We start from the raw sequence: 21,869 nt of genomic DNA on the forward strand, positions 1-21,869 counted from the left end.
GTTTACTGAAGGGCAGTAAAACAAAGGCCAGACCAGGGGAACGACAAGTGCTCTGGCACCGCCCACTGCTGCCAGCCTGGAAGCTGTCGAGGGCAGGCGTGCTTCTGAGTCTTGGACTCCCGCTCTGACTTTGTCAGTGGCTCCTGTCTGTAAGCCAGAGTTAATGTCCAGCTCCAGAATAGTAAAAAGTGACCTTACAACCGTATCAGAAATAGGCCCCCAAGCAGGGCCTGTCCCTCCTCCTTCCCTGATGTCCTGCCCAAATGTTTAGCATCCATTAGCATAGCCATCCCTTTGTTCCCCTTTCCATCCACCAGCCAGAACTTCTCTTATCCCCGAACACCCCTGTCCCCAGCCCACCCTCTGCCCACCAGTTCTCCCGGGTGAGGCGGGTGCCATGGGAGGAAGGAGGTGCCCCGGGAGCAAGGATTGTGTGTGACCCAGGTCTTGGTTTGTCTCCCCAAGCCCTGTCCTGCTGCCATCAAAGAGGTCTTCGACAATAAATTCCACATCATCGGCGCAGTGGGCATCGGCATTGCCGTGGTCATGGTGAGTGGCGGGACGTCGTCCCAGGAGGGGGACTGAGGAATTCACATTGATTCAGCCCATGCTCTGCCCAGACACTGCCGCAGTCTGTGCATTTGTCAGCTCACTTTGTCCTCGTGCCCTTAGTATTTCCATTTTACCACTAGGGAATGGAGAGACAGAGAGGCCGCCATTCTGATCAAAGCCTCTCACCTCCTGAATGGAGTATGAGGTTTCCCTGGGTTTCTTCAGCGTCGACTCTCTTAGCCATTAAGGTTCAGGGCACATGGGCAGCAGTGCTGGCGCTGCTAGTCCTCAGAGCATGTCTCCTCACGCACCTGCTGTTCTTCTCCCTAAGAAAGTAGTTCACTAGAGGCTACCGGCATGGGAATTATTTCCTGAAGAGCCTCTGAAAATGGGCAGCCAGAAGGAGGTCTCCTGCTAATCAGCCCCTAAAAACCCACAAGGGCCAATCAGGTTCCTTGGGGTCATGTCCTCTCTCCCCGTGAGGGAAAGCGCCAGACGGAACATGGTCCTCGCTGGGATGGCCTTGGCTCCCTGAGTCTTCCCCCACCCCCGCCCGCTTCTGCCCCCTTGCCAGACTTCCTCCAAAGAGAGAATGACCTCCTTTCTCCGGCATCTAAGAAAGGCATGAAGTACCTTTCAGCAAAAGATACAATAATACCTTCTTTCTTTTCTTTTTTTCTTTTTTTGAGATGAAGTTTCACTCTTGTCGCCCAGGCTGGAATGCAATGGTGCGATCTCGACTCACTGCAACCTCCACCTCCCAGGTTCAAGCAATTATCCAGCCCCAGCCTCAGCCTCCCGAGTAGCTGGGACTGCAGACGTGTGCCACCACACCCAGCTAATTATTTTTAGTAAAGATGGGGTTTCACCATGTTGGTCAGGCTGGTCTTGACCTCCTGATTTCAGGAGATCTGCCCACCTTGGCCTCCCAAAGTGCTGGGATTACAGGCGTGAGCCACTGTACCCAGCCAAGATATCACAATAACTTTTAAAACAGAATATTAGGCCGGACGCAGTGGCTCATGCCTGTAATCCCAGCACTTTGGGAGGCCAAGGCGGGCAGATCACAAGGTCAGGAGATTGAGACCATCCTGGCTAACATGGTGAAACCCTGTCTCTACTAAAAATACAAAAAATTAGCTGGGCGTGATGGCAGGCGCCTGTAGTCCCAGCTACTCGGTAGGCTGAGGCAGGAGAATGGCGTAAACCCGGGAGGGCGAGCTTGCAGTGAGCCGAGATCGCGCCACTGCACTCCAGCCTGGGGGACAAAGCGAGACTCCGTCTCAAAAATAAAAAATAAAAATAAGGCCGGGCGCAGTGGCTCACGCCTGTAATCCCAGCACTTTGGGAGGCCGAGACAGGCGGATCACGAGGTCAGGAGATCGAGACCATCCTGGATAACACGGTGAAACCCCGTCTCTACTAAAAATACAAAAATTAGCCGGGCGCAGTGGTGGGCGCCTGCAGTCCCAGCTACACGGGAGGCTGAGGCAGGAGAATGGCGTGAACCCGGGAGGCGGAGCTTGCAGTGAGTGGAGATTGCACCACTGCACTCCAGCCTGGGCGACAGAGCGAGACTCCATCTCAAAAAAATAAATAAATAAAATAATAATACTAATAAAATAAAATATTAACACTTTGGGAGGCCGAGGCAGGCAGATCGCACCACTGCATTCTAGCCTAAGCAACAGAACAAGACTCCGTCTCAAAAAAAAAAAAAAAAGAATATTAAATACACACAAAGACAAGCGCAAAAGTACTAACCTGTATGAACTGTAGGAAAACCTGGAATTTGAGCATTTAATTTGGCTCTGAGCTTCCTTGTCCCACCCTGAAAGTTCCCAAGGAAGCTGCTTGTGCACGTGACTGCCAACCCCCCAGATTCCTCACGTCCCGCGTCCCTCTCGTTATCTGGCCTGCATCTCTCCTGCTTCGGTACCTTCTGACTCGTTTGGCCTCCTGGATGCCATTCTCCTTGTCATTTGTCTTGGACTGGGTGACCCGTGTCTCTCCCTTTCCCTCAGCCTGCCTTCACATCAAACCACCCTGATCCTCATGTTTCTTCCTATCTCCCAGATATTTGGCATGATCTTCAGTATGATCCTGTGCTGTGCTATCCGCAGGAACCGCGAGATGGTCTAGAGTCAGCTTACATCCCTGAGCAGGAAAGTTTACCCATGAAGATTGTTGGGATTTGTTTGTTTTGTTTGTTGTTTGGTTTTTGGTTTCGTTTTTTTTTTTTGCCACTAATTTTAGTATTCATTCTGCACTTCTAGATAAAAGCTAAAGTTATTTTATGTTTGTCTTTTAATGCTTCATTCAATATTGACATTTGTAGTTGAGTGGGGGGTTTGGTTTGCTTTGGTTTATATTTTTTCAGTTGTTTGTTTTTGCTTGTTATATTAAGGAGAAATCCTGCAATGAAAGGTACTATATTTGCTAGACTCTAGACAAGATATTGTACATAAAGAATTTTTTTGTCTTTAAATAGATACAAATGTCTATCGACTTTAATCAAGTTGTAACTTATATTGAAGACAATTTGATACATAATAAAAAATTATGACAATGTCCTGGACTGGTTTTGGTTTCCTTTAATTATTTTGAGAGCTGTTTGGTTTGCAAATGTCTTTCAGCTGCTATTAACTCCATCTGCATTTATATGGGAAGTAGTTTGGGAAGTTGCTCACCCCAGTTTGTTTACTAATGAAGAAATCTAGATGTGGAAAGATTAAGGGATTCTGATCCAGAGTCACACAGGTGTTAACAGAGGAGTCAGCACCAGCAGCTGGTCCCCAGACGCTCATTCAGCAGTGTGACACGTATATCTTGGGGACATGACACTACACGTCACGCCATGGTGGCAGGAACTTTGTTTTATTCGCTGCCTAGCCCCTAGTTTCTGGTGCATAGTAGTGCTCAGTATTGTTTTATCAGTTAATATTTGTTGGTTGAATGAATAAATGAGTGTGTACCCATCAGGGTTTCATCAGAGAAGCAGAACCACTAAGAGGTACTTGTTTGAAGAGATTTGTTGTGGGAATTTGACCTTACACAGTCACTGGCACTGGGGCTGCTTAAGCAGGCTCTGCAGACAACTGGGAAGGACAGACGGACGTAATGTAAGGGAGGACAGGCGCAAGCGGGAGCCCTTGAAGGCAGACACATCCGTCTGTGTCAGGTTTTTTTTTTTTTTTTTTTTTTTTTGAGACAGGGTCTCACTCTGTTGCCCAGGCTGGAATGTCATGGCCCAATCTCAGCTCCCTGTAGCCTCCCAAGTAGCTGGGACTACAGGCATGAGCCACCACACCCAGTTAATGTTTGTAATTTTTGTAGAGAAGGGTTTTGCCATGTTGCCCAGCCTGGTCTTGAACTGCTGGTCTCAAGCTATCCACCCGCCTTGGCCTCTCAAAGTGCTGGGATTACAGGCGTGAGCCACTGCACCCGGCCCTGTCAGTTCCTGCCTTTGCTGAGGTGAGCCAGCAGAGAAGTCACAATTTGTATGAGCTGTGAAATGACTGCTGCTTCACTTCCCACCTCCAAACCTTCCACAAGTTTCTCCTCTGTGCTCTACTCTTAACCGGAAACACACAGGAAGAGAATTCTGGGAAGTGTGGTTCAGCTTACCCAGGTGGACAGATCACAAAGCCACCGCTGCATGGGAGGTGTGGTCCGTGCTCAGACTGCACTGTCGTGGGCAATTCAGAGGCAAGCAGGCAATAATGGCAGGGTGGGATGAACAGGAGAAAGGTGAAGTGCAGAGGCATAAGAAACCGGGCCGGGCGCGGTGGCTCAAGCCTGTAATCCCAGCACTTTGGGAGGCCGAGACGGGCGGATCACGAGGTCAGGAGATCGAGACCATCCTGGCTAACATGGTGAAACCCCGTCTCTACTAAAAATACAAAAAACTAGCCGGGCGAGGTGGCAGGCGCCTGTAGTCCCAGCTACTCGGGAGGCTGAGGCAGGAGAATGGCGTAAACCCGGGAGGCGGAGCTTGCAGTGAGCTGAGATCCGGCCACTGCACTCCAGCCTGGGCGACAGAGCGAGACTCCGTCTCAAAAAAAAAAAAAAAAAAAGAAACCGATTTTTATTTTCCATTCCTTAATTCCATTTGGGTTCCTCCTTAACACTACAAAAAGAAAAACAGGAAAGAAGGATCAAAATGTCCCTGAATGCCATTACATTCAAACATCAGAACACCAAAGTTGATAGCAGTGTTATTCACAATAGCCAAAAGGTGCCAACTCAAATGTCCATCAACAGATAAATGGACAAACAATACATGGCATAGCCATATGATAGAATAGAATTCCACCTTAAATGCTGCAACATGGATGAACCTTGAGTACGCTATGCTCATTGAAATAAGCTAGACACAAAAGAACAAATATTCTACAATTCCCTTGATAGGAGGTACCTAGAATTGGTAAATTTATAAAGAAAATAGATTAAAAGTAACCAGAGGCTAGAGAGAAGGGAAAATAGGGAGTTATGGTATAATGAGTACAGAGTTTCTGTTTGGGATAATGAAGAAGTTCTAGAAATAGATGGTGGTGATTGTTGCAAAACTTTGTGAATATACTTAGTGCCACTACATTGTATGCTTAAAAATTGTTAATATGAGCTGAGCACGGCGGCTCACACCTGTAATCCCAGCACTTTGGGAGGTTTAGGTGGGAGGATTATTTGAGCCCAGTTCAAGACCAACCTGGGCAAAATAGTGAGACCCCATCTCTTAAAACACACACACACACACACACACAACTGGCTGGGCATGGTGGTGCACACCTGTGGTCCCAGCTACTTGGGATGCTGAGTTGGGAGGATCACCTGAGCCTGAGAGGTCAAGGCTGCAGTGAACCATGATCTCACCACTGCACTCCAGCTGAAGCAACAGAGCCAGACGCTGTCTCAAAAAAGGAACAAAAAAAGGGTCAAAGTGGTAAATTGATTATTATATATATTTTACTACACACAAAAAAATAGCTGGGTTGGCATTGTTGAGTGTCCTTGCTGCTCTGTGGCCCTAAGTCCCTTGTTAATCTGAGGGCTGACTACTGTTCCGGTTGTGGAAATAACAGGTCAACCATTCGTTTTATTTTATTTTATTATTTTTGGGAGATGTAGTCTCACTCTGTTGCCGAGGCTGGAGTGCAGTGGCACGATCTCGGCTCACTGCAACCTCCGCCTCCCGGGTTCAAGCCATTCTCATGCCTCAGCTTCCCGAGTAGCCGGGACTACAGGCACTCACCACTACGCCCAGCTAACTTTCCTATTTTTAGTAGAGACGGGTTTTGCCATGTTGGCCAGGCTGGTCTCGAACTCCTGACCTCATGATCCACCCGCCTCAGCCTCCCAAAGTGCTGGGATTACAGGCATGAGCCACCACGCCTGGCCAACCATTCATTTTATGTAGGAGTGGAGGAGACCCCTGAGGAGTTCTAACATCAGCCCTGCTTGTAGTCGCCAGCTTCTTCTAGAGAAAGCAGGTCTCAGAGGCTACACGCACTTTCCACGCTGCTGCTTTGCTGAAGGGTGGGTTAGTATGGAATAGACCTCGGCTCGTTAAATTCCGGAACACCAGCCGGGCGCGGTTGAGCCTTAGGAAGATTCTGGAAACATGGACTAGGAACTCCTACAGCTCTCCATTTCTGTGCTGCTACATTTTGTTCTCCGAGGAGACCAACTTTGCTACTCAGTCCTCATGGGGTTGGGAAAGGGCTGCCCCCCCAGCTCCCCAGCTTACACAGAGACAACCTCCATTAGCCCCACTTGAAGTTTTAGGAGAGAAAAATTTGACCCAGTTTGAGTCAAATGTCTACCTCTGTCCCTTCAGCTAGCAGCGGGCAGGGAGGGGTGTGTGGAGTAAAGACTCCCTCTGTGACCTATTACCGGGCCTGGCACCAGAAGACAAGGGATCATTGCAAGCTGGCAGACATCCCAAAAGGAGCGGGCTGTCCACACCCTCAATCAGGCCTAAACGAGCCTCCCCTGACTCTTGGTGGACAGGGCCAGGTGTAGCTCTGCAGTTAAGGGAAAACCAGGACGGCCTGCTGCTCTCGGCTCCTGAAGGGCCTTGGAACAAAGGCCTTTTGGAAGTTTAGGTCACAAAAAGGCAACAGACACTGCCAAAAGTAACAAGTGCTTTGGGTCCAGAAAGAATCTCCTTGAGCATAAGAGAAGCAGTTGTATGGAGGTGTTGGCCTCTTGACTCAACTGTAAAAAGCAGCCCAGGGGCAACAAATTTGAATCAAAGCAGCTGGATTTAGTAAAAGGACATTACCAGTGTCCTCAAGGACTGAAAGTGCTTTAATAGCCATAAACCCCCTGTCCTCCCAAGGCCCTACTCTCCAAACCTATGTCCTCTGGATGGAGTTGAGTGGCCAAGGGTGGGACCAAGACTCCACATGGATCCAGGGGCTCATTCCATGATGTTGTCATTTCCTAGAGTCCTCCAGGTGTACAGGGAATCTTTTCACTGACAGGTAGACCAGGATATCTCATAAGCTTCTTGGGCACAAGATGGAGCAGTGTAGGTGGAATTCCAGCACAATTAGGCATATCCATGGTTGGGTGAACACAATCATACAAGGGGGAGAGGTCTCTACCTGTGCAGCCCTGCCATGTTCCTTCCTGGTCAACGTTTTAAATGATAACTTGGAATACTACTAAATACAGCCAGGTGCAGGATCACGCCTGTAATCCCAGCACTTTGCGAGGCTGAGGTGGGTGGATCACTTGAGGTCAGGAGTTCAAGACCAGCCTGGCCAACATAGTGAAGCACCATCTCTACTAAAAGTACAAAAAATTAGCCAGGCATGGTGGCGGGCACCTGTAATCCCAGCTACTCGGGAGGCTGAAGCAGGAGAATCGCTTGTACCCGGGAGGTGGAGGTTGCAGGGGGCCAAGATCGCACCACCACTGCACTCCAGCATGGGCAACAGAGTGAGACTCCATCTCAAAAAAAAAAAAAAAAAAAAAAGGAAAAGAAAAAAGAAAAAAAAAAAACAGGCTCACACCCGTAATCCCAACACTTTGGGAGGCCGAGGTGGGCGGATCATGAAGTCAGGAGATGGAGATCATCCTGGCCAACATGGTGAAACCCCATCTCTGCTAAAAATACAAAAATTAGCTGAGCGTGGTGGCGCGTGTCCGTAATCCCAGCTACTCAGGAAGCTGAGGCAGGAGAATTGCTTAAAACCAGGGAGGTGGAGGTTGCAGTGAGCCGAGATCACACCACGGCACTTTAGCCTGGTGACAGAGAGACTCAGTCTCAAAAAGAAAAAATAAAAGACTTTTACTAAATACTGTATTGTTATATGTATATTTCACAAGGCTCTGAGAAATACCCAGTAATTTGAGTAACAGAAGTATAGTTCAAAGAGATCTCCGAGACTGGAATAATAGAATATGACACCCAAAGGATATATCTCAACAGGAATAAGTAAACAAAATCAAGCAATCCATACAATATGTTTAGCAGCCCTTGGTCCTTACCACAGCACTTTAAGTTAGCTGGGCAAGCATATATTTGACTGGTTAGATAACAGGGTTTTTCTCATATGTTAAGTCTGGAGGGAATTAGAAGTGTTGATTTAGCAGCTCCGCTCTGTGGAAGATGGCATCTCTGTGATTCTCTTGGCTTGTACCCCACCGTCATAAGGTAGCTGCTGCAGCTCCAGCCATTTCTACATTCACAGCTAGAGGTAGGGGAAAAACAACTGCTAGCCGCAGTGATCTCTTCTATCTAAAATGCAAAAGCTTCCCCTGGCAAACTGGAAGTCAACTCACATTTGTACATCACTGACTAGAAATCTGTCACGTGGCTACTCATAGCTCTAAGGGAGACAGAATATATGAGCATTTAGATTTCTTTTCAGTCTATAGTGAAGTTTGGAAAATGACAAGTGAGTTAAAGATATTGTATTCCATTTTACATTTGGAGAAAACACACGGTTGAGAGAGGTTAAATATTTGCCCCAATATCATATAATTAATAGGCTGGATACAGGCTTGAATCCAGGACTCTCTCTCAGTTTCATTGCATATTTCACACAGGGCTGCCTTCCAGGATTACTATCACAGGAGGAAACTTGACAGGAACATCCTGGAACATCTTTTGAGTGGAAGAACCCATTACATAAATGCAGGATGAAGAAAAAATTTCATTTGAAAAAAGATGTGGAAATTGAGCTTACCACAAACTTTTTTTTTTTTTTTTTTTTTTTTTTGAGACGAAGTCTCGCTCTGTAGCCCAGGCTGGAGTGCAATGGCCGGATCTCAGCTCACTGCAAGCTCCGCCTCCCGGGTTCACGCCATTCTCCGGCCTCAGCCTCCCGAGTAGCTGGGACTACAGGCGCCCGCCATCTCGCCCGGCTATTTTTTGTATTTCTTAGTAGAGACGGGGTTTCACTGTGTTCGCCAGGATGGTCTCGATCTCCTGACCTCGTGATCCGCCCATCTCGGCCTCCCAAAGTGCTGGGATTACAGGCTTGAGCCACCGCGCCCGGCCTCACAAACTTAATAGAAGCCAAAACTGTGAAGAGAGGATGCATCCAGAGAGGTGTCCAGATGGAGACAATTGAGCCACAGATGTGACAGTCAGGCCCTAGAGGAATATGGTGCTGTGTTCTGGGGCCATTCCTCAAGAAGAAAGGTGGCCATCTACAGAGACCTGGAGAGGACAGAACTTTTTTTTGGGGGGGGGCCTGCCTAAAAACCTTGTCACCCAAGAGGAGAGTGAAGCACCAGGGGATTGTAGCCTGGGGGAGGGATCATCCAACAACACAACCCTCTTTGTTTTCAAATATCTTAAGGGCCATAAGATGAACCAGAACGTATGTTGTCCCATAGTTTCAACTGATGGGCAGAAACTCTCGGGTAAGATTTTGGCTGAACATAAAGGAATCCCCTTTAAACCAGGGCTGTCCAGCAGAAAAAAAGGCTCCCCATGAGTGGAGAGCCCCAGGACACAGAGGGGGATCCAGGAGAAGCTACAGAGATGTCCTGCATCCATTGGAACTTGATGCCCTCCATCTCTAGGAGCTTATAAAAATGTGGGTCTGCAAGCAAATACCCAGGGAAGCAGCTCTCTCCTCCTCTATATCCATTTATGGGGTGGGCATGAGGGAAGGACCTCTAGTAAAAGTTAAGTAATAGGAACAGTGAACATTTTTATGGGCAACCCCAAAATATTTCAAAACAATATTTTATCTCTGAAATTGTTGCTTTTTTTTTTTTTTGCGCCATGGTTGGGCTCTTTTGAGATGCAAGAAAGAGAGCATTCAAACCCTTAAATGAGGTTGGTGGAAGGATATTCATCATCTCAACAGCCATGCTACCACTTCTGCATTTTCTAAGCTGGACTCTGCAGAGGCCTGAGACAGTAGCTCATGGCAAACCTGCATCTGGCATCTGCCCCAGCACCTCCGCTTCTCTCTGCATCTCACAGGCAAGCTCCTTTAGCAGGAAGGATCTAAGCAGGTAGTTTGCTCCCATCCAGTAAGACGCAGCCTTGTTGGCACCCCTTGCCAGAACACTACCAATCCCTGGTGGAATTGCCTGTGGCCAGGGAATGGCATTGATGTTTGTGATGCTCCATGACCTTCCAAGCACAAAAATGTAGGCAGAAGGAACGCCCTGGGACACCTTTCTGGTTCAAGCTGACTGGCTCAAGGACTGCCTGGGACGGCTATCCTCACTGAGCTCACAAGGTAGTGTGTGTGTGTGTGTGTGTGTGTGTGTGTGTGTGTGTCTTTTGAGACAGAGTTTCGCTCTTGTTGCCCAGGCTGGAGTGCAATGGCATGATCTCGGCTCACTGCAACCCGCTTCCTGGGTTCAAGCAATTCTCCTGCCTCAGCCTCTGGAGTAGCTGGGATTATAGGCACCCGTCACCACGCCCGGCTAATTTTGTATTTGTCATGCGCGTCTGTGTGAAGAGACCACCAAACAGGCTTTGTGTGAGCAACATGGCTGTTCATTTCACCTGCGTGCAGGCGGGCTGAGTCCGAAAAAGGAGTCAGCGAAGGGAGAGAAGGGTGGGGCCGTTTTATAGGATTTGGGTAGGTAAAGGAAAATTAGTCAAAGGGGGGCTGTTCTCTGGCGGACAGGAGTGGGGGTCACAAGGTGCTCAGTGGGGGAGCTTTTTGAGCCAGGATGAGCCAGGAAAAGGAATTTCACAAGATAATGTCATCGCTTAAGGCAAGGACTGGCCATTTTCACTTCTTTTGTGGTGGAATGTCATTGGTTAAGGCGGGGCAGGACATTTGCACTTCTTTTGTGATTCTTCAGTTACTTCAGGCCATCTGGGCATATACGTGCAAGTCACAGGGGATGGGATGGCTTGGCTTGGGCTCAGAGGCCTGACAGTATTTTTAGTAGAGATGGGGTTTCTCCATGTTGGTGAGGCTGGTCTTGAACTCCTAACCTCAGGTGATCCACCTGCCTCAGCCTCCCAAAGTGCTGGGATTACAAGCGTGAGCCACCATGTCGGCCCACACGGTAGTTGTTTATTTATTTATTTTTTTTGAGACCATGTCTCACTCTGTCGCCCCGGCTGGAGTGCAGTGGCGCAATCTCAGCTCAGTGCAAGCTCCGCCTCCCAGGTTCACGCTATTCTCCTGCCTCAGCCTCCCCAGTAGCTGGGACTACAGGCGCCCGCCACCATGCCCAGCTAATATTTTGTATTTTTAGTAGATACGGGGTTTCACCGTGTTAGCCAGGATGGTCTTGATCTCCTGACCTTGTGATCCACCCACCTTGGCCTCCAGGCGTGAGCCACTGCGCAGGCCCCCACACGGTAGTTTCTATACCCTAAGGGTCTTTGGTGTCTCAGAGTAAATAGTCCTGACATTCTTGTCAAACAGCACCTGATGAGAGGTGTTTTTCTTAATGGTTCTCCTTAAATTGACCACACTCCAAAAGAGGTAAGACGGTGTGTGAGGCTCTTTGAGAAACAGAGGTTACAAGAGGGTCTGTGAGCCAGACCCGTAGAAAGTCAAGTGGCAGAATCAGCTGCAGGTTCACGGATCCCAAGCCAGGCATCATTAGAGTCGAAGGACTTCATTCTACCAATCTGAGCTCTCTCCTGTCCCCTTCAGCCATGATTTGAACCCACCCAGGGATAAGGGGGCCCGGGGCGGCTTCCACCCTACCCACCTTCAGTCTTCGGGCTGCCTTGGTGAGGCCAGAGCATCTAATGTAATTGTCTTCGCTCAAGCCTTGGCCATCAGACCCCTGGAGAGCTAATTTGATTTCTTTCCTTTTAAATTAGATTTCCCCAAACCATCTGCTTCCACTGTGGAAATGCAGGCAGGATTAGCTTCCCCCCACGCCCGAAACGGAGTCTTGCTCTGTCGCCCAGGCTGGAGTGCAGTGGCGTGATCTCAGCTCACTGCAACCTCCGCCTCCTGGGTTCAAACAATTCTCCTGCCTCAGCCTCCCATAGTGCTAGGATTACAGGCATAAGCCACTGCACCGGCCTTTTTTTTTTTTTTTTTTTTGAGACGGAGTCTTGCTCTGTCCTCTAGGCTAGAGTGCAATGGCACAATCTTGGCTCACTGCAACCTCCACCTCCCAGGTTCAAGGGATTCTCCTGCCTCAGCCTCCCGAGTAGTTGGGATTACAGGCATGTGCCACTACGCCCGGCTAATTTTTTGTATTTTTAGTAGAGACAGGGTTTCACTGTGTTAGCCAGGATGGTCTCGATCTCCTGACCTCGTGATCCGCCCGCCTCGGCCTCCCAAAGTACAGGGATTACAGGCGTGAGCCACCGCGCCCGGCCGAGATGATACAACTTTGATTAAGGTTTATGATGAAGTCACAGCTTTGTTTAAGACTGCACTAAAACTGATGACATTTCTGAAGCTTCTGACCAAAAATGTGGAGCACATAAAAGAAAGTCAGTTAAGGTTAAGAAGCATTAGAGTCAGGCGCAGCGGCTCACACCTGTAATCCCAACTTTTTTTTTTTTTTTTTTTTTTTTGAGACGGAGTCTCGTTCTATCACCCTGGAGCACAGTGGCACAATCTTGGCTCACCACAACCTCTGCCTCCCAGGTTCAAGCAATTCTCCTGCCTCAGTCTCCTGCATAGCTGAGATTACAGGTGTGCGCCACCACACCCAGCTAATTTTTTTGTATTTTTGGTAGAGACAGGGTTTTGCCGTGTTGGCCAGGCTGATCTTGAACTCCTGACCTCAAGTGATCCACCCACCTCAGCCCAAAGTGCTGGAATTACAGACATAAGCCACTGCACCCGACCCTGATCCACTTAATATTTTCTTAAAAGAGTTATCAGTGATGAAGCAAATGAGCAGGAGAATGAAGATTAAATGCAAAGATGGTATTCAGCAAATTAAAGTTAGGAATCCCCTGAATCTCTTGGAAACAAGAGTGCTGGTTTCCTGAGTATTTGCTTGGAGACCCACATTTCTCTAAGCTCTTGGAGATGGAAAGCACATAGGAGTTCAAGTCCCCATTGGTGCTGGAATCAGCAACACCTTATCTCTAGCTTCTCCAGGAGCCCTCATTGGCATGGATACTTCTCCATCACAATGCCCTGATGTTGAAAGAGACTCAAGGGAACTTCTAACTCTTCTGCCATGGACCCTGCCCCAGCCAGACCTAGAAAAACCGAAACCCGGCCGGGCGCGGTGGCTCAAGCCTGTAATCCCAGCACTTTGGGAGGCCGAGGCGGGTGGATCACGAGGTCAGGAGATCGAGACTATCCTGGCTAACATGGTGAAACCCCGTCTCTACTAAAAATACAAAAAACTAGCCGGGCGTGGTGGCGGGCGCCTGTAGTCTCAGCTACTTGGGAGGCTGAGGTGGGAGAATGGCGTGAACCCGGGAGGCGGAGCTTGCAGTGAGCCGAGATCACGCCACTGCACTCCAGCCTGGGAGCACAGCGAGACTCCGTCTCAAAAAAAAAAAAAAAAAAAAGAAAAACCGAGACCCAAATTCAGTGGCCACCACCATTTTATATCATGCTGCCCTTCATTTCCCCCCGCTTCGTTTCCTTCTGGACCAGCATGGAGCCCCCCATCACCTCCCATGTTCCCAGATCCTCCTGCAGATACTAAAGTGTTGGAAGGTGTAATAGTCATTTGGTCATGAATGACATCTTGACTACTCTCCGGGTTTAAAGCAAGTACAGAGAAAGAAGGTAACAGCACTTCAGTTATTTCAGATCTCTCTCCCAAGAGAAGAAGTATGCTTTCAGCTCTGGTTGACACAAGCAAATATTTCATCATTTTCTCTACAATAAGAGTTAGCTATTATATCTAGTATAATTTATATCTCCTTTCAATTGTAGTAGGCTGGAAATTGTTGAATAACCAGTGTATAAACACAGTGTAAGCCAAGAAAACAGAATCCAAAACAGGTATTTTATCAGAGAGAATTTAATGTAGGAAACTGGTTAAGCAAGTATTGAAAAAATCACTAAGAAAACGAAGAAGTAAGGCAGAAATCATAGCCAGGGAAAACAGCTGCCAGCCCTAGGGCAGCGGGACAGAAGGAAGAGATGGGATTATCTGATCCTAGAAGCCCAGAGGAGGGGCTCTGCAGAGTTGGGGCTCAGACCGGAGGAGGGGTTATGTCCCAGCTGTTACTGGTGACTCTGGGGGCTGTGGAGAGGCGACTCTTAAAAAATTTTCCCAGGCCGGGCGCAGTGGCTCAAGCCTGTAATCCCAGCACTTTGGGAGGCCGAGACGGGCGGATCATGAGGTCAGGAGATCGATACCATCCTGGCTAACACGGTGAAACCCCATCTCTACTAAAAAATACAAAAAACTAGCCGGGCGACGTAGTGGGCGCCTGTAGTCCCAGCTACTCGGGAGGCTGAGGCAGGAGAATGGCGGGAACCCGGGAGGCGGAGCTTGCAGTGAGCTGAGATCCGGCCACTGCACTCCAGCCTGGGCGACAGAGCGAGACTCCGTCTCAAAAAAAAAAAAAAAAAAAAAAAAAAAAAAAAACTTTCCCGAGGTGAGCAAGCAAGAAAGGAAAAGCTGGCCACCCCCTCTTCCCCACAGCCTGGCTCCTCCCAGCAGAGGGAAAGTTGTCATAACTTGAATATAATCGGAATCTTTGACAGTTACCTACAATCGAGCATCATCATTCTAGAATTAAGACTGTGTTTTGCAGTTTGAAGTCACTGTGGGACTTCACCCTAAAAGGGATCAGGAAAGTCTGGGACTGGTCACGCGTCTGTCTTGAGCCAGGAACAACTACCCCCATTGACCACAATTTAGGAATAACGAGAGACAAAAGAAAGGTGCTTCAAGATTGCAACCCACCAACCCTGCTTGTTCCACCTACTGGGTGCAAATACAGCGTGCTTGGCACATAGGAAACACACAATACATGGCATTTTTCCTATGGAATCCTACTGACTGAAACGTAAGTGTTGAACTCCACCTCACCAAAAGATTACAAAATCCTCAGGTTCCAGTGTGCCGGGAGCCCGGTTGTCCGAAAGTGATTCTGGGAGCTCACTCTGGGTTGCACGCACAAAGAGCTCATTGGGATCCGGATTCCCCTTCTCCGGGAGTGGGAGGAGCCACCCCAAGCTCAGCTTCCCACAACTGGTAGCTTAACAGGGAATCGCAGCATTTCCTGGTCCTGGAGTCTCCAGCGCCTGGGCTTGTTCTGGCAACTGTCACCAGTTAGCACTCAAATCCAGACTGCCTGGCCCCAAGCAGTCTGTGGGCCCTTCCCTTAATAAGGCTACTTGCATATTCGCCCTGCAAATAAATGCCAGGGCCCCTTCTCTGGAACATGCCAACTGTCTTGCCGACCCTTGCTGGACCTGGAAATTTTCCCTCCTCTTACTGCACCTCCTCAGAAATAAACACAAGGTCTTCTTTTACCCATGCCATTGAACATCGTGGTATTTATCCTCATCCCTAATGCTTTACAGGTGGTGACCTAGATAGAGCCCGTCTTGCACAACGGTTCCAAGTTAACTCTGAGGAACACGTGACAAGGGTAGATTGACTCAGACACCCAAGGCCCCTGTATTTGGGTCTCTTTCTACCCAAATTTATAGACCCCTTCACACCAAATGCAGACCCTACCCCAACTGGATTTCCTTTGAATCAGCTCTTTTTTTTTTGAGATGGGGTCTCGCCCTGTCACCCAGGCTGGAGTACAGTGGTGCGATCTCTGCTCACTGCAACCTCCGCCTCCTGGGTTCAAGCAATTCTCCTGCCTCAGTCTCCTGAGTAGCTGGTACTACAGGCGCCCACCACCACGCCCAGCTGATTTTTTGTATTTTTAATAGAGATGAGGTTTCACCATGTTAGCCAGAATGGTCTCAATCTCCTGACCTCGTGATCTGCCCACCCAAAGTGCTGTGACTACAGGCATGAGCCACTGTGCCCAGCCAGGATATCTTGTATTAAACACTAGGACTCCTGGGCTTATCTGCTCAGCAGCTGGCATTGCACCCCTCATTGCAACCCATTGCTACTTTGCTTGGCCTTCTATGGCCATCTGATGCTGCACGTTACATGAGGATGCTTTGGATTACAAGCATCAGAAGCCCAAAGTCAGACTTCTTTTTTTTTTGAGACAGGGTCTGGCTCTGTCACCCAGGCTGGAGTGCAGTGGCAAAATCACAGCTCACTGCTGCCTCCTCCTCCCAGACTCAAGTGATCCTCCCACTTCACCCTCCTGAGTAGTTGGGACTACAGGCGTGTGCCACCATGTCCGGGTAGTTTTCTTGTGTGTGGGTATTTTTTTGTAGAGGTGGAGTTTCACCGTGTTGCCCAGGCTCATCTTGAACTCTTGGGCTCAAGTGATCCACCCACCTTGGCCTTCCAAAGTGCTGGGATTACTGGCATGAGCCACTGCACCCAGCCCAAACATTTTTAAGCAATAAGGAACTTCTATCACATGCAGGAAGGTCACAGGAGGGGAAGTTCCATGGTTAATCATCCTCAGCACATTGGCCTTTGCCCTTGTGTTTATCCCTTCAAAGACACAAGGTGGCTACCACAACTCAAGGCTTCATGTCATCACGGTATCTATGTCTAAGGCTGGAAGAGAAAATGTTCCTTCAGTGTGTCTCTTTTTTAAGAACATGAGCCGGGCGCGGTGGTTCACACCTGTAATTCCAGCACTTTGGGAGGCTGAGGCAGATCACCTGAGGTCAGGTGTTCAAGACCAGCCTGGCCAACATGGTGAAACCCCGTCTCTACTAAAAATACAAAAATTAGCCAGGCATCGTGGCACATGCCTATAATCCCAGCTACTTGGGAGGCTGAGGCAGGAGAATGGCTTGAACCTGGGAGGCAGAGGTTGCAGTGAGCTAAGATCACACCACTGCACTCCAGCCCAGGCGGCAGAGTGAGACTCTGTCAAAAAAAGAAAAGAATATGAAAAACATCCCCAGAATTCCCGCAGAAGACATCTCCTTACATCCCATTGGCCAGATATGATCACATGCCATTCTTAAACCAAGGCAAGTAGTGTGGAAGGAATTACCACAGCAGGTCAGGCGAAGCAGCACTCATTCCCCCACGCCCAGGGTTGGGAGGGTCCTGCCTCACCTGGAGCACGTGGCCTCCAGACACCCGGAGTCAAGTGGGACATAGCAACTTAGTGGCCCTAACACTGTGAACCAGACTCATCTGTCTCCCACATTGTCCTTTTATCATCTCAACCTGTGAAAGGTATAGACTGCGGGGCCTCCAGGAGATCTGTATTTTGAAGATTTTATAGGGGGAGGGTTGGAAAGTGAGCGGTATTTTACCAGGCACTAAAACCTTCAAGAAATGATGAGGAGTGACCCAGGAGTCAATAAATAATTGCAACAAGCTGATTCTTACTTCGTGCTCCAAGACGTCTGTGCATTGTGACGCAGGACTCAGTGTTGGCATTTGTGAAATGCAGATAACCTATCTGATCTCTAAGGTCTCCAGTCCTCTGGTTGTAATCTCCTGAGGCCAGGAGCTGGGTCTTCAGGTCTTCACTTTCTCTCTATGTCCCCAGCACAGCTCTGGGGGCAGGGTTGACATGCAGTGTGGACAGTAGCCATTCAAGAGTTTTAACGTTTTCAGGCTGGGCACAGTGGCTCATGCCTGTAATCCCAACACTTTGGGAGGCCGAGGCAGGCAGATCGCGACCAGCCTGGCCAACATGGTGAAACCCCGTCTCTACTATGAAAATACAAAAATTAGCCGGGCATAATCCCCGCTAATTCGAGAGGCTGAGGCAGGAGAATTGCTTGAACCCAGGAGGTGGAGGTTGCAGTGAGCCGAGATCGCTCCACTACACTCCAGCCTGGGTGTCAGAGCAAGACTCCGTCTTGGGGGAAGAAAAAAAAAGAATTTTAACGTTTTCAACTCCGTGAGAGACCCCACTGTTCATGAAATGGAGTGATTCGTAGCTGTTATTGAAGCATGAAATCTGAATTTCATGCTGTGAGAATGGTCAAGAGTGACTCAGATAGCTGGTGAGGGAGGCTGTGGCATGCATTGCAAAGGCCTTATAGGGAAGGAGACAGACTTGAGCTCAAACTCTGGCTCTGCCACTTACTGAGTCACCTTGGACAAGTCACTTAACCTCTAAAATCCTGGCTCTCCTCTATAAAATGAAGGGCAGTGGCTCACGCCTGTAATCCCAGCACTGGGAGGCCAAGGCGGGTGGATCACTTGAGGTCAGGAGTTTGAGACCAGCCTGATCCCATTGTGAAACCCCGACTCTACTAAAAATACAAAATTAGCCAGGCATGGTGGTGGGCACCTGTAATCCCAGCTACTTGGGAGGCTGAGGCAGGAGAATCACTTGAACCTGGGAGGCAGAGGTTGCAGTGAGCCAAGATTGTGCCACTGCACTCTAGCTTGGGTGACAAGAGCGAAACTCTATCTCAAAAAAATTAATTAATTAAATAAAATAAGGGGCAAACAGAGCATATGGAGGGACCCGGTAAATGATGGCTGACCTTGTCATTATGCTGCTGTGATCACAAGGTTCCCTTGGAGACAGCAGGAGGTATGAATGAGGAAACTCGGCACTGGGGCTAGACCCAGAGTGTTGGAGGTGGGTTGCTCAGGCTACTAAGGCAGCTTAGGGTGTGCTAGTGAGGAAAGAGCCAGCAGCAGGCTGAAGTCCAGGAACAGGCAGGAAAGGGTTAGAATTAGAGATCTTGGGAAAGGGAGTAAGTACCGGCCGTTGCAACCATCTACAGACTCACTGGGACATTTATTGAAGATTTTCAACCCCAGTAAAATTTCTGTATTTGAGCACTACGCCTAGAAAGTCTTGGTCATTTCAGATTTTACGATAAAATCTCTCCAATAACCTGGCCTCTTGGTTTTTTGACCTCTTAACTCACTCTGGTGGCCAGGGGCTTTCAAACTAGATTGTCCATGACCCAACCATATGTGTGACTCAGTACACACAGGCACCATATAGAAATACCCACATCTGGCCGGGCACAGTGGCTCACGCCTGTAATCCCAGCACTTTAGGAGGCCGAGGCGGGCAGATCATGAGGTCAGGAGATCGAGACCATCCTGGCTAACACAGTGAAACCCCATCTCTACTAAAAATACAAAAAATTAGCCGGGTGTGGTGGCGGGTGCCTGTAGTCGCAGCTACTTGGGAGACTGAGGCAGGAGAATCGCTTGAACCTGGGAGGCGGAGGTTGCAGTGAGCCGAGATCGCACTACTGCACTCCAGCCTGAACGACAGATCAAGATTCCATTTCAAAAGAAACAAACAAAAACAAAAAACACCCACATCTACACATATAAAACTGAAATGAAAGTTCTATGATATGATACATATCCTTGCTGCATGCAGTGTGCTCTGCTCTTTTCTATTCTATTCTATTCTATTTCATTTTTATAGATGCTGGTTGCAACCCACTAACTTAATTTTATGATCCACTAATGGGCTGTGTATCTCAATTTGAAAAACACTGCCCCAGACTTTTTTTTTTTTATTATTACCTCACTCCAGTTTTAGAGATCAAGATGTTGAGGAGAGCCAGGTGCAGTGGTGTATACTACAAGGGTGCACTTGTAGTCCCAGACCCTCAGGAGGCTGAGGCAGGAGGGCCACTTGAACCCTTGAGTTTGAGACCCCATCTCTAAATTTAAACTTTTTAAATATTTTTAAATGTTGAGGAGAAACCAGCAATGAAGGCTGAGATGAAGTAGCTAATAAAGTAGAACAAAGAGACCCTCCATAAGGTCAACCCAAGCATCATAGTCTCCAATCCCTTTCTGTCATTCGGACTGACTCCAGCCCTACCCAGAACCTCTGATCCACTGACCTTACCACCTTCTCCTTGTCTCTCACATCCTCCTCATGTCACTTCCTCTTTATCTGTTTTAGATTACATATGGCATAATAATCTATTACTTCAGCTGGGCGTGGTGGCTCACATCTATAATCCTAGCACTTTGGGAGGCCAAGGTGGGTGGATCACCTGAGATCAGGAGTTCGAGACCAGCCTGGTCAACATGGTGAAACCCTGTCTCTACTAAAAATATAAAAGTTAGCCGGGCTTGGTGGCAGGCGCCTGTAATCCCAGCTATTCAGGAGGCTGAGGCAGGAGAATCGCTTGAACCCAGGAGGCGGAGGTTGCAGTGAGCCAAGATTGCGCCATCGCACTCCAGCCTGGGGGACAAGAGCGAGACTTCATCTCAAAAAAAAAAAAAAAATAATAATAATAATCCATTACTTGATTTGTTTAATAAATAGTTACTGGCCGGGTGTGGTGGCTCATGCCTGTAATCCGAGCACTTTGGGAGACCAAGGTGGGTGGATCACCTGAGGTCAGGAGTTCAAGACTAGCCTGGAAAACATAGCGAAACCCCGTCTCTACTAAAAATGCAAAAAAACTAGCTGGGTGTCGTGGTGGGCGCCTATAATCTCAGCTACCAGGGAGGCTGGGGCAGGAGAATCGCTTGAACCCAGGAGGTGGAGGTTGCAGTGAGCAGAGATCACACTATTGTACTCCGGGCTGGGTAATAGAGTGAAACTCTGTCTCAAAAAAACAAACATAAAAAATAGTTACTGAGGACCCACTCTGTGGCAAGCACTGTTCTAAGGTACTGAAGATATAGGAGTGAACAAAAGACTGGCCTGTGAATGTGTTTTTATTGGAAGGAAACAGACATTAAGAAAATAAACAAGGGTCAGGCGCAGTGGCTCACGCCTGTAATCCCAGCACTTTGGGAGGCTGAGGCGGGAGGATCACCTGAGGTTGGGAGTTCGAGACCAGCCTGACCAACATGGAGAAACTCTGTCTCTACTAAAAATACAAAATTAGCCAGCTGTGGTGGCGCATGCCTGTAATCCCAGCAACTCAGGAGGCTGAGGCAGGAGAATCGCTTAAACCCAGGAGGTGGAGGTTGCGGTGAGCCAAGATCGCGCCATTGCACTCCAGCCTGTTCAACAAGAGCAAAACTCTGCCTCAAAAAAAAGAAGAAAAAAAGAAAAATAAACAAGAACGTTTAAACTATTTCAGTGTACAGACATACCTCAGAGAACATTGCAGGTTCGGTTCCAGATCACTGCATTAAAACAAATATTGCAATAAAGTGAGTCACACAAATTTTTGGTTTCCCAGTGCATATGAAAGTTATGTTTGGCCGGGCACGGTGGCTCAAGCCTGTAATCCCAGCACTTTGGGAGGCCGAGACGGGTGGATCACGAGGTCAGGAGATCGAGACCATCCTGGCTAACACGGTGAAACCCTGTCTCTACTAAAAAATACAAAAAAATAGCCAGGCGAGGTGGCGGGCGCCTGTAGTCCTAGCTACTCTGGAGGCTGAGGCAGGACAATGGCGTGAACCTGGGAGGCGGCGCTTGCAGTGAGCAGAAATCTGGCCACTGCACTCCAGCCTGGGCGACAGAGTGAGACTCCGTCTCAAAAAAAAAAAAAAAGAAAGTTATGTTTATACTACACTGTAGTCTATTAAATGTGCAATAGCATTATGTCTAAAAAATATGTGCATACCTTAATTTAAAAACGCTTTATTGCTAAAAAAAAATTATGCTAACAATCATCTGAGCCCTCAGCAAGTCATATCTTTCTGTCTTAATGGATGGCTGCTGACGGACCGGAATGATGGTTGCTGAAGTTTGGGGTGACTGTGGCAATGTCTTCAAATAAGGCAACATGAAGTTTTCTGCACTGATTGACTCTTCCTTTCGTAAAATATTTCTCTGTAGCCTGCAATGGTGTTTGATAGCATTTTACCCATAGAAGAACTTCTTTCAAAATTGGAGTCCTTTCAAACCCTGCCACTGTTTTATCAACGAAGTTTGTGTAATATGTGTAAATTCTTTGTTGTCATTT

At 48.2% G+C, this 21,869-nt stretch overlaps 1 protein-coding gene across 1 annotated transcript in view; it reads left to right on the forward strand.

The window, feature by feature from the left end:
- CD9 (CD9 molecule) overlaps nucleotides 1–3,130 on the forward strand; it is a 37,827-nt gene extending 34,697 nt beyond the window's left edge. Inside the window, exons 7-8 of the mRNA XM_003905840.3 lie at nucleotides 466–549; nucleotides 2,629–3,130. Coding sequence (XP_003905889.1) covers nucleotides 466–549; nucleotides 2,629–2,694 — 150 coding nt within the window. The 3' untranslated portion in view covers nucleotides 2,695–3,130. The remainder of the gene's footprint in view (nucleotides 1–465; nucleotides 550–2,628) is intronic.
- Nucleotides 3,131–21,869: the final 18,739 nt, after the last annotated feature.

This window comes from Papio anubis, chromosome 9 (genome assembly GCF_008728515.1).
Source record: "Papio anubis isolate 15944 chromosome 9, Panubis1.0, whole genome shotgun sequence".
Classification (NCBI taxonomy): domain Eukaryota; kingdom Metazoa; phylum Chordata; class Mammalia; order Primates; family Cercopithecidae; genus Papio; species Papio anubis.